Source organism: Peromyscus maniculatus, chromosome 2, assembly GCF_049852395.1.
Source record: "Peromyscus maniculatus bairdii isolate BWxNUB_F1_BW_parent chromosome 2, HU_Pman_BW_mat_3.1, whole genome shotgun sequence".
Lineage (NCBI taxonomy): Eukaryota > Metazoa > Chordata > Mammalia > Rodentia > Cricetidae > Peromyscus > Peromyscus maniculatus.
Window position 1 is genome coordinate 82,903,867 of NC_134853.1, and position 13,275 is coordinate 82,917,141.

At 36.0% G+C, this 13,275-nt stretch overlaps 1 protein-coding gene across 8 annotated transcripts in view; it reads right to left on the bottom strand.

Annotated features, from left to right (window-relative positions):
• Positions 1 to 13,275, bottom strand: part of Ecpas (Ecm29 proteasome adaptor and scaffold) — a 133,492-nt gene that overhangs the window by 48,894 nt on the left and 71,323 nt on the right. For all 8 annotated transcript variants that reach the window (XM_076564279.1, XM_076564276.1, XM_076564280.1 and 5 more), the window contains 8 exons: positions 12,503 to 12,606; positions 10,533 to 10,656; positions 9,043 to 9,123; positions 7,764 to 7,986; positions 6,974 to 7,065; positions 2,951 to 3,085; positions 1,357 to 1,519; positions 826 to 998 (listed from right to left, as the gene is read on the bottom strand). In XM_076564279.1, coding sequence (XP_076420394.1) covers positions 826 to 998; positions 1,357 to 1,519; positions 2,951 to 3,085; positions 6,974 to 7,065; positions 7,764 to 7,986; positions 9,043 to 9,123; positions 10,533 to 10,656; positions 12,503 to 12,606 — 1,095 coding nt within the window. The remainder of the gene's footprint in view (positions 1 to 825; positions 999 to 1,356; positions 1,520 to 2,950; positions 3,086 to 6,973; positions 7,066 to 7,763; positions 7,987 to 9,042; positions 9,124 to 10,532; positions 10,657 to 12,502; positions 12,607 to 13,275) is intronic.

Below are 13,275 nucleotides of genomic sequence, written 5' to 3' on the forward strand. Positions count from 1 at the left end.
AGCTCTCTGGACTCTTTCTGTGCGGTCTCCTACAGAAATGACAACCATGCCTATTTCACCACATCTTCTCAACGACTTCATTTAATACATGAGAAACCTATAGCACAGATCTTGGGTAACTTGCAATATTCACCAATGACTAACAAAAACTGGTTCATGATAGCTAAAAAGAAAACTAACGGTGTGATTGTCTTGGTTAATAGGATAGCAGCTAAACCAAAAACAAAACTACATTTAAAAAAAAAAAAACTTAAAGTAAACTGGTGTTTTTCTACTCATTAGATCATCTTAATCTTCAACATCAGGTGCTTTAATTACAAAGAATGTTTTAAAGTCTATGACAATTATCTCAACTTAAAAAACTACAGCTGCTATTTCCATCAGATTATTCACACTGCTTCCTAATGCCTATACTTCTTCAAACCAAACTGGCTCTAAGAAAGTAAGACTTAGCCTGCACTAAAATGATACAAATCATGAAACTGAGCATTTTATTATCCAGCCTTTGTCTGACAAAAATGGTCCTTCACTGCATTTTTAATTTTACTGAAAGCCTAATTAACTTAAGGAGCTAAAGTAGAATAACACAAAAGATAACACACAAAACCGTTCCTACATCTCCCTCACAAGCAAATTAAAACAGCAAATACTTCATCAAAATACATCTTTATCATTTGGACACATTAATAAAACCTTGTTCTAGCTGCAGTGTGCATGGTGGATGTAGACAGATGACTATACTCGTAATAACTTGGTTTTCTTAGTTTATACAACTATGAAAAGAAACACAGAAGTCTAGAAGGAAAAGAAAAAAGAAAGTCTTGCCTTATTTGTTTCTTTACTGGAAGGGATTCTATTGAGTAAGCTTTCTACCAGATGCAGTTTGGTAAATCCAGATCCTTCACTGGGGATTGGGAGAGGACCATTTCTGCCAATTTCACCCAGGGCTGTGCAGGCAGCAATTGCCAAGAGAGGTGATGTACTGTCTAAAAATGAACCTGTAAGCACATTTAGACACAACTGAGAGTAGCACACTAATTACTATGATTTAAAGCAGTCAGTCGTGTATTAATTTTTTTAAAGCAGCAACCGAAAAATCAAGGTCTATAATGTTTTCTGGTTAACCACTTGTTGACATTTATCTAATAGTAAGACATCATGACAATAGGTCTTAAGTGTCCTTGTTACATTTTTCCCTATAACGTAACTGGCACTGGCATATAAAAACATGGAGAAATAGATTATTTTATGGAAAAACTTGTGCCTTTAAAGTACAATGTTGTAAGAACTAAAGTACCATATTAAAATTTAACATAATTCAAAACCTGCAGCAGCCAAGCCAGTATGGACACTGACCTATTGTTTCTGTAGCACTCCGAATGAGCTCCTCTTGCTCAGGCAAGAGATCAGCATCTGTCTCCAGGTCGTGCTGCTCTGCTGTTCTCATTCTCTTCTTAGCCAAGTATCTTCCCACAGTGAATCCCAATGCAAGCAAGGATCCATGTTGTACCTCAGGACTCTGAATTTAATAATAATTTAATAACAGTACTGTTTCTACCTCACACATGAAAAGATATACTAATGTAACTGTTGTTAGAATAATGTCTCTGATAAAACCTAGAAAGTAAAATGATTCAACTGGAAGCCAATGAATCAAACTTAAGTAACAGCAGTTTCTAACAGAGAACATTGAGAAGTTAAGCTGGGTCTTTACTCATGTGCAGATTTAGATACTTGAATTTCATACAACCTCCAACTGTGGGTCATGTGACCTTTAAATATGCTTCTGTAGTCCTTATACTTTCTTTTTTATTTAATTTTTATTTTACACATATGAATGTCTGCCTCAATGCATGCTTATGCATCATGTTCATGCAATGTCTCTAAAAACCAGAAGAGGGTGTCAGATCCCTGGAACTGGAGTTACAGACGGTTGTGAGCTACATGTGGGTGTTGGGAATTGAATCCAGGTCCTCTGGAGGAGCAGCCAGTGCTCTTAACCACTGAACACCACTCCAACCCATTATATACTTTGTTCCTGTTTATAGCACTATACAGCTCATTATCATAATGTTCAAGGATAATTTCTCCATATGGCAAACAAAATACAACGAGCAGCCCTTTTTCTAACTGCTAAAATCTCCAAATAAAAAGGTAGGCGATATACTAATCAAGTCTGCTTTTTTGTTGTAGGTATTGTGATTAAGAGGTAGCAGAGATAGGGGTGGGGAGAGCTAACAACTGAACACCAGGCAGTCCTAGGGATTCCCTAATTGCCTACCACAATGTGCACATTTTCTAAAACAGTACTGTTCAGACACAGAACTAAAATCTACTAAATGAAGTGACTGAATCAACACATCTATCTCAATTTTTACTTATATAGGCTAAGAATGTTTAAGTTTACTTTACAAACGGATACCTAAAAACTAAAAGTATAATCAGGTACTGTGTAGAGCCCTATCACCTACTGAAAAAGAATGAGAACAAAGCTGAGGAGTATGGTGGCACATGCTATGGCAGGAGACTCTCAGGTCTGAAAGCAGTCTGGGCTACAGTGAGACCCAGGCTCAAAAGCTCCAACAAAATCAGGTTAGTCCACCCTTGTAAGGAAACTTCCTATTCCAGGAAAATGGTCCTGCAAGACTCAACTATTTCCAGAACTGAGAGACAAACAGGGTAAAAACAAATTGTTAAAATTTTATATTTTTTCAAAGCCTAACAGGCACATAGGAGAAATTGATCCTTTCTCGAAAAGTGGCTCGAAAAAAAAGTTCTTGTCATAACTCAGATCTCAAATTGGGTAAATCTGTTAGTATGAAAAAGGAAAACTTGCCCCAGGATTAATAACAGTGCCTGAAGTTCAGATATAGGTTTCTATATTTTTGTTAAAATATGAAGTTATTTTATTTAAATAACAAAGAAGAATGAAAATAAGTTGATAACATACATGATTGTCTTTTGTAGCCTTTATAAGTTGTTCTATCATTGACTTTAATTCATTTCCGGACACTGTTGACACAACTACAGAATAAAACAAAGCCGCCAATTCACGCATCTCTTCTTTACTGCTACTCATCAGACTCTGAGCAATACAGAAAAGAAAGAGATAAATGATCATAACCATCTTCCTGTTGACAACATCGACATTTAGAATTATAAAGGTAAATGATATATTTAACATTCAATCTATTGATATCCACGAAAAATATAATACAAGAAGCTATTATTTCCAAACAAAATGACTCTGCCAGGCTCCAACCCACAGTTACAATACAAAGGTCACACATATGGTCTTGGTTAAACTACATAGTCACAAAAAATTAAAAAATAATCCAAAAGTCATGAATATGGAAAAGAGGCTGATGGTAGGATGGAAGAGGATAATAAAAGAGAATGGTGGAGAGAACTATCAGAATGTATTATGTTCGTGTATGAAATCATCAAAGAACAAACTTAATAAATCTGAACTGGATCTAACCCGACACCCTCTTTCCTGCAGTCTAGCTTCCACAGTACCAGAAAGTACTACGCAAGCTGCCAAGGGAGGAAAACAATAGTCCTATTTAGCTGTGACACCTACCAGCATGGCAAGATATCCATAAAGGTGCAATAATGGCACTCGACATATCAGTGGTAACCAACAGCTGTCTAAATGGACTCAAGGCCCATTCAACAGGAAGGAAATCATGCCTGCCACTAGAAGCCTAGCCAACTAGTGAGGACCTGTGAGATCTTAGAAGAGAATCTACTATCACCACTTAGCTAGACCAGGATAATTCCTAACTAAGGAATTTTATCTTATCTCTCTACCCAGAGGTTAAGTATAGCTATCATGTCTCATCAAAAAAGCTTCTCTCTATAACAAATGGAGACCATTATAGAAAACTACAACTGAACACAATGCAAACATCAATGGACTGTGGGGGAGCCCAGCCTGATTGTATACATTTGTAGCACAGCTCCTGCCTCCATGACTCAGGTAACATCACAGAATGAGGTTGAGGGGTTGGAAGACCCAGACTACCAAGACTGCCTCTCTTCAAAATGGTTGGATAAATAAGACCAGAACAATGACAATATCAATAGACATGCTAACACAGCAGAGGGAAATCTTACCAGGTCCCACCCCTAGACAAAGAACTACAGACAATCAGTGATTGCTGAGGGAGAATTAGCCTCTTCCAGGGATGAGCTTCCTGACTGGTTATCCAATACAAAATGGTCACCCCTGAAATCATATACACACAAGCAACAAAAATGGACTCATCAGATTGTATGTATATATTTGTATGTGTGTATATACGTGTATATACACACACGTGTGTGTAAGTATATATATATATACATATATATGCACATACATATATATCAAACAATAATAGAAAATGAGGCTATCAATTTGAGAGTTTGGGAGGGACATGGGAAGGGTTAAAAGGAGGAAAGAGAAGTAATATATTTTTATTAAAAATGTAAAATAAGCCGGGCGGTGGTGGCGCACGCCTTTAATCCCAGCACTCGGGAGGCAGAGGCAGGCGGATCTCTGTGAGTTCGAGGCCAGCCTGGGCTACCAAGTGAGTCCCAGGAAAGGCGCAAAGCTACACAGAGAAACCCTGTCTCGAAAAACCAAAAAAAAAAAAAAAAATGTAAAATAAATAAAAAGAAAAACATAATGGGCTGAAATTATATATGAAAATCTTAGCTGGACGGTGGTAGTGTGTGCCTTTAATCCCAGCACTTGGGAGGCAGAGGCAGGTAAATCTCTGTAAGTTCAAGTCCAGCCTGGTCTACAAAGGAAGTTCAAGGACAGCCAGGGGCGTTACACAACACAGAGAAACCCTGTCTCAACAACACCAACAGCAACAACAAAAATCTTAGTTGCATGTTCATTAAAACAGGTAAAATAAATATAGCTGACTTAAAATAGAGATCAGCAATTTTTTTTTTCTGTGAAAAATCAAGACTCTATGAGCTATCTGGTCACTCTTGGGACTACTCCATTCTGCCATTGTTCACAAAAAGGTACGGACACAGCTGGGTTCCACTAAAATAGGAACTACAGTCTATATGTCATGGAGTGATGTCTTTTTTTTTTTTCCCAACTATTTTAAAATATAAAAGAGCTAGAGTTGTGGTTCAGAGGAAAAACACCTGCCTACCTTGTGCAAAGCCCTGTTTTCAAACTCCAGCATAATTTTTTTTTTTCCAAATAAAGTGAACAACTGGTGGTGGTGGTGGTGGTGGTGGTGGTGGTGGTGGTGGTGGTGGTGGTGGTGGTACATGCCTTTAATCCCAGCACTGAGGAGGCAGAGGCAGGAGGAACTCTGAGTTCAAGGCCAGCCTGATCTACACATCAAGTTCTAGGATAACCAGGGCTACAAAGAAAAATGCTGTCTCGAAAAGACATAGATCATAAAAAGTAGAAGTCAAACCATATTTTTACTTCATAGGTCACAACATAACAGGCCCTAGAATCAAACTCATAGTCTAGTTTCTCCTCATATCATAGAAAGCATTTATCTTCTATTATATGATCAAAACTCACAAGATCAGTTTTAATTAGAAATTATAAAGAATAAAAACTCTTTTTAAATAAGAAGCACTTTCATGAGACCAAACCTTTTCAAGAAAAATACAAAACTCTCTTAACAAACTACATTCCTATTTTCACATTTAAAGATAAAATACAAAACTCTCTTAACAAACTACATTCCTATTTTCACATTTAAAGATAAAATCTATATATTTTTACCATAATTCAAACTACAGATTCCAAAAAGAAGTCCTTTACAAAGCACAACAGATATATATAACTGTATGAACCAGATTTTTACTAAAAAGACTAATTTAAAATTCAAATTTCACTTGCATTTTTATTTGCTACACCTGATATCTTTGGTGTTATCATGAAAGAACATTCTCACTTGAGCTGGTAGCATAACTTAGTACTGCCCACATGAAGAGTAGGCATTATCAAAATTATAGACACTTGTCTTCCACATCTGGGAAATATGAAATATACACTTCTCACTCTTATAACTCTCCCATGAAATACAATAAATCCTCTTTGCTATGAAAAAATTGTATTTCTTTGTATGAAAAATAGTATTAAATAGTATTATTCATTGCAGCAGATAAGAATCCTAAATGGTCAGCAATAAGAATCCAGAATTAACCAAACAATTGCAAATGATGAAGCTGTTAAAATAAATAGGAGTTTTTTCCTCAGTTACAAGATTAGCTACAAGCTCTACTATCCAGTAAAAGAAACACAAAACTGTAAAGGGAAAACATTTTATTTATTTATTTATTTGTTTGATTGTTTATTTATTTATTTATTTTGGTTTTTCGAGACAGGGTTTCTCTATGTAGTTTTGGTGCCTGTCCGGGATCTCAGTCTGTAGACCAGGCTGGCCTCGAACTCACAAAGATCTGCCTGGCTCTGCCTCCCGAGTGCTGGGATTAAAGGCGTGCGCCACCACTAACTGGCAGGAAAACATTTTAAATTCATTGTTTTATGTATATATGCATAAGCAACACAGGTGGTTTCACCCCATAAAACTATTACCATGCTTTGTGTGTCTGTCAGAAGCAAGAGAAGAGGAGGAAAGGGAGATTTAAGGAGGCATGACACATTACAGAAAAGAAATGTCTTATTGACAAATAAATATACAATGTAAATGTGTTTTTCAAAAAAAAAATATGTATACACCTATTATTATAAAATATTTTTTGAAGCAGAAAAATATTTTTAGTTGATGATTCTTGAATTCATCCCTCAGCATCACCAAGATGGGTCATGAGGGATGTTGACCTTGCTGCATGTTTTCCAGTAAGTACTGGGTTGTGGGGAAACTTTTAAATGACTTAAAAGTAGTAAAGGGCACATTAAGACTGGTAGGAAGAAAGAGACCTTTCAATTAGTTTGAAATATCTTAATTCTTAGAGAAATAAACATGTCAGGAGGACATACCTTGATCCATTCTGTTTTGTCTACAAATTTGGCAGCCAATTTTTCTGGATACACTGACACAGCTTCCAATAGACAGTACATGACTGGCAAACCTAAATAAGAATCAGAACCATTTTAACTTTCGGGAAAAAGAATGAATATACAAAAATCCCTAAATTTCCCTCAAATGTAATGCTACTGCTTAAACACAAATTCTAGTCTAAAAGTGGAAAAATTAAATTCTAAATATAGAACTCAATTCAGTTATCAAAAGGATGCCCTGCTCTTCATCTGCATTTCCAAAGATGTATCTACATTAACACTTGTTTCTGAAATGAAAAATATATCAAGGATAAGTCAGGTAGGTTTAGAAAGTAAACAATGGCTAATGTTTAGTTACAGAATCAAGAAAGTTAGAATAGATTTGCAGTAAACTCTTAGCAGTCTAAAATTTAATTTTTTAATATTTTTTCTTTTTCTTTTTTTTCTATTTTTATTGAATTTGCTTTTTGACAATTTCACATATTATATATATTATATTCTGATCAGTGTAACCCCCCAACTCTCTATTTATTTCTCTCTCATCCCTATTATTGCACATACACATATAACCACTTCCTACTTACAAGTCCCTTTCCCAAATTAGTATCTTTTTATTACATTTTGAGACACAATGAGTTTAACCAGAGTCATCTGTGTGACCATGGGTTTGTAACCTATCCATTGGAGTCAGATGTGAAAATACTCAAGATTAAGGTAAAATTAGGTTTAATTGCTTTAATACTTTTTCTTAGTATGATGAAGTTCCTACCTCCAACCCCTGCTAATAGCTGTTGAAGCAGGCCAATGTAGATCTGAACAGGGTTGGTCTCTCCACTCTTATTAGAAGATGAAGCTGTCGCCTGGCTGCTTGACATTAACGTCCGAATGTACCGTCCAATGGCTGGAGCATGATCTTGCATATCAGCCAAACTCTGAGAGGTGGGCACCACTCCTGCACTATGAGCCAGGCACATGCGCAAGTACAGGACTATCTAAACCAGAAGGAGGAGAATTACCAACTTCCTAAAAAGTCAAGTGTGGAGGCGTCTTCCTCAAAGTGACAATTTTCAGTTTTCACTTCCCCACCCTCCTTCATATAACATTACAAAATCTTAATGGAAGCTAGGAAGCAGGACTCAATATGCTAACTAAATTAACATAATTTAACAAAAGGTGTAACAAGATTTCACTAATCCAGATGTGGTTTTTTAGTGAAAGTAAAAGGCTTGACTATCTTTTCTTCTTCATGCTGGGATTGAAAGGAGGCTGTATCCTTCAGACACTAAGCATACATTCTACCAAGGAGCTACACCCCTAGCCATCTTACTTTTTTTTTATTTTTATTTATTTATTTTTTATTTTTTTTGGGGGGGGGGGTTCAAGACAGGGTTTCTCTGTGTAGCTTTGCGCCTTTCCTGGAACTTGCTCTGTAATCCAGGCTGGCCTCGAACTCACAGAGATCCGCCTGGCTCGGCCTCCCGAGTGCTGGGATTATAGGCATACACCACCACTGCCCAGCCATCTTCTTACTCTAAGAAGATTATTAGTAATTTAATTGGTGCAAATCAGTAATTTAAAACATAAAATCTACTTTAGATGTGATAAATTAATCCTCTCAATAAACGTGATAAATCTTCTCTTGCCTTCTAACTTACAACCCCTAGGAATTTCAACAGTATGTGGCTTTAAAGTCAAGTCTAACTTGCTACTAAAGCCCAGCAAGAACCAATGAAGAGCACCTTGTTCTATCATAGAGACTGTTCCTAGGGACTGGGAATCTGGAGGTGTGACTCAGCAGTACTTGTCTGCCATTTCTAAGGCCCCAGGTTTGATTCAGGTACAGGGGTTGGGGGTGAATAGGGAACCTCAGTGAGTTAACTACGAATTAAAACAAAACAAATTACCAAATATTAAGCCTTGTTTTTCAAAACAAACACCCTAAAAGAACAATGATCCATAATACGAGTTTACTATAAAGCAAAGGCTCACACACAGCTTAGCATGATGTTAGTTTTCATAGCCATTACAGAAAGACACAAAAGTCCTACCTCTCCAAATGCTGCTGGGTTAAATGGAAGGACAGTAGTTCCAGTCATGTATTTGACTGGAGTTTTCATTCGATGGGAAGCCTAACAAAAATAAGCACAAAACAAATTAAATTTTTGGAAATAAATTGTTCTCTTATTAAGCTGAAAATAACTGTACTTCTAGCTTTATTGCTATTGTTGATTTGTATTTGTCTTCCAGGTTTTTGAGTTTTGGGATTTTTTTAGGTTATTTTACTGTATGTATATGGGTGTTTGCCTGAATGTGTGTCTGTATATCATATTCATGCAGTGTCTGTAGAGGCCAGAAGAGGACATCATATCCCCTGGAACTGGAGCTACACAAGGTTGTGAACCATCATGTGGATTCTAGGAATCAAACCAGGTCCTATTAAAGAAAAGCCAGTGCTCTTAACTCCTGAGCCATCTCTCCAGCCCCTTTCATTTGACTTACTTTTATTTATGTATATGCAATATGCATGCTTTGTCTGAATGTATCTAAGTGTACCATTTGCATGCACAACCCTTGGGGGCCAGAAGAAAGTGTCAGATCCACTGGAACTGTAGTTACAACGACTGTGAGGCATCATGTGGACGCTGGGAACCAAACCCTGGTCAGCTGCAAGAGAGCAAATGCTCTTAACTGCTAAGCCTCAACAGCCCTACAGATTTATTTGTATCATTTTAAATTATGTGAATACATCGTATCTGGGTGTGGGTGTATGTACAGGAGTGCAGGACCCCACAGAGGACAGATGCATTGGATCCCCTGGAGCTGTAACCACAGACAGTTGTACACAGGTCCTAGGAATCAAATTCAGGTCAACTACAAGAGCAATATATGCTCCTAACCACTTAGCTACCTCTCCATCTCATGCATTTGTCTTTTCTAAACAAAACATCTTTTCTTTTCTTCTAAACAAAACAAAAAACAGCTACCTACATATGTCTTTTCTAAACATTGTTCTGCTGCCTATGTTCCTCACACTCAAAATGATAGCCTCTAACATAATGAAAACAACACCAATGTAAAAAGTGGGAGTGTCAGTGCTGAGCATTACTACTGCCAGTGCTGACTGAGCTGCAGAAACACTGCAGAGATCTGCAAAAGAATATGCAATAATAATAGTGGAAAAACCCCAACTGCTCTAAAGCAGTTACATTGATGACAACTGGTGCCCTTAAGGAGGGACTAGAACTAGCAAAACAAGAAAACTCAATCTTTTTAAAGATATGTTTTTAACTATGTCATCCCAAAGGAAAATTTTTTGAACATACTCAAATGCTGACAAGCATTAAAAGAATTATAAATCATTCATATTTAAGCTAAACAAATCAATTGTATGTAGGAATTTTTCTCTCTCCTTTCTTTGTAGCTCCCTCTTACTGTAAATACTATGATACCATTTAATATTTAATTATTGCATTTTTACTTTTAAAATGTTCATTTTTATTTCCATCAACTATCATATGTTTTACCTATACTAACCTACCTTTTCTTGAATGTAATATACCATTTCTGGAAAAGATGGCATCTGCTTAGAAGTGCTTTCCTTTTTGTTTCTACCAGGAAGACATCGTAATACACGTTGTGCTTCGCCATGGACTTCTTCTCGTCTTTTAGAAAGACAAATAAGAATTAAAAATAAACTTTGCCAACTGGACAGTCATCACTTGAAGAAGAATGGAAACAGAAATTTTATTTGACAGCTAGAGTTCTGACAAAATGTCCTGGGTACATTTTTGGCTAGATAAGCAATAAATAAATACAAAGTAAAAAAAAAAAAAAAAGACAACCTCTTGGTGATTTAATGAAATCAGGAGACTTGGCTTACATCTTTAACTTTTACTCCCGAGGAATAAACAAAACAGATTAGTTACTGCGATTCATTATGTAAATATCTATTTGTATGCTTTATTCTTATTAAAACTAAAACACAAATAACTACAACACACATTAAAACTCAGTAGTGTCCTGTGTTCTATATACCCACCTCAATTCTGACACTTCTTGGTAGTTTGTCTACAATTCTACAAAAACTGGTAAATGAATGGCATTAATACATACAACTATAAAACCTACTCTATACAGATTCAGAACACCTGAAAATGACCTCCCAGCTCTGCTTCTATATCCCAAAAGTCTTCTCAGAATTCCTCCACTGCCTCTGACCTGGTCCTGAATTCCTAAGAGCACCTTATAGAGTGACAGGAAGGAACAAGCCAGCAAAGCCTTGAACTGCCAGAGGATTTCTCACTTGAACAGAACCATTTTTATAAACTAAAAAACGGGAAATACTGAATTAGTCGTGTGTTGGGTTTTGTGGTGTAAATAAAAATACTAAGTTCCTGGATTGAAATCTTGTTCTAACATCAATTGATTGCTACCTTAGTTCACAGATACTAGGATATGTGGCATGTAGTTAAAAAACTTAAGGTAGGGGGAAAAAACAGGTCAACAAAAACAAGATTAACAATCCAAAACCACTGGAGCCAAATTGAAATGCAAATGAATAAGAAGAAAATCAAGATCAGAAATCGAAAGCCAGCAAACTTAGTTAAAATATCATAGCAAAATATACAATTCATACTGAAGGGAGATATCAAACAGTTATCAACTAACTTCCCATATTTTTTCTTAAACAGACCACCAAGTTTATGGAAAGGATATTCAAATGATAAAAGGAAGCTTAATTTTATTTAGAGCTCCACGATAAATAAAATTTTAAAACATAATAATCTTAAGAAGTGATTAATACAAAAATCATATATTATGGCAGATATTAGAGTACTTCACACATGTTAAGTTGTCAATGACTATGAAAGAGATAATAAGTTTGCTAAATTTGTTATAATATGCACACATATATTTTACTATATTTACATAATGGCTTAAGATCATTTTTCAATTTTAGAAATATTTAAATGATGAAAAAAAGGTGCCCCATTAGTGTATTAGGTAGCACATTAGTCACATTAAAAATACACTTTAGAATTGCAGTAATGTAATTCACTAGTGTATATATATGCAAACTTCACTTTAAAATCTTAACATTAGATACAAAATGATATTCCATCAACAAAATGTAATATTACAATATGTATATTGAGCAATCAAAGACATTAATTTTTTTTCTTTTCTCCTATATAAGACCTCTCTATATAATTATATATCTAAGTATATTATTTATACAATTATGAGGTTTACTTTATTTACATTTGACTATTTCATAAGAATTTTTCTATCTATATTATCTATTTGTCATATATTATAGATATACATGCTAATTCAATATATAAATATATAGTTATATGACTATAGGTCACCTGAAAGGATACACTTTTAACTCTTAATAAATTACTTCTAAATTTCATAAGCCAACTTTGCAACTAACATAAATTTTAGTAATTTTAAAATATACTTAATTAATTGAAATTCAAATTGACATCTTTTTAAACTTACGGGTCTCCTGCGGCTAGTAGGAGCAAGTATCTGGAAGGTATATGATCTGAGGGAAACACCGTGCTGGCAAATTTCACCGCAACTTGCCGAACTTGAACTTCAGGCTATTGAACACACACACACAAAAACAGACATCCACACCCCCCCCCCAAAAAAAGAATTCAATTATCAGCATCTCAATCCAGTCCTAAGTCAACCTAGTTTTACACAATTCAAATATGACATATCAATAAACACATGCCTAAACCAATAAAAATCAAGACACGTTCAATAGCTCTCTTTTGGGAGGACAACGAATGCTGGAGATAGAACTCAGGGCCTCACACACTATGCACAAGCTCTACCACTCAACTAGACCAGTAGCCCTATTTAAGATCTCCAATCATGCTGCTCAGAAGTCTTTGACATTACTTAATGAGCACTTTTATGAGCTAAAAGGATCTTGCAAATAGATCAAAGATGCACAAAGATCCGAGCTAGAAAGAATTTCTCAGTACATACACATTTCTAGTCCAAACTTGAAGCCAAGGTCATCCTGAGGTTTTCATCACTATCTTTGCCTCCCCAACTTTTATTATTATTATTTTTTTCTTTTTTGGTTTTTCGAGACAGGGTTTCTCTGTGTAGCTTTGCGCCTTTCCTGGAACTCACTTGGTAGCCCAGGCTGGCCTCGAACTCACAGAGATCCGCCTGGCTCTGCCTCCCGAGTGCTGGGATTAAAGGCGTGCGCCACCACCGCCCGGCTAGCCTCCCCAACTTTTAAACCCTTAGTC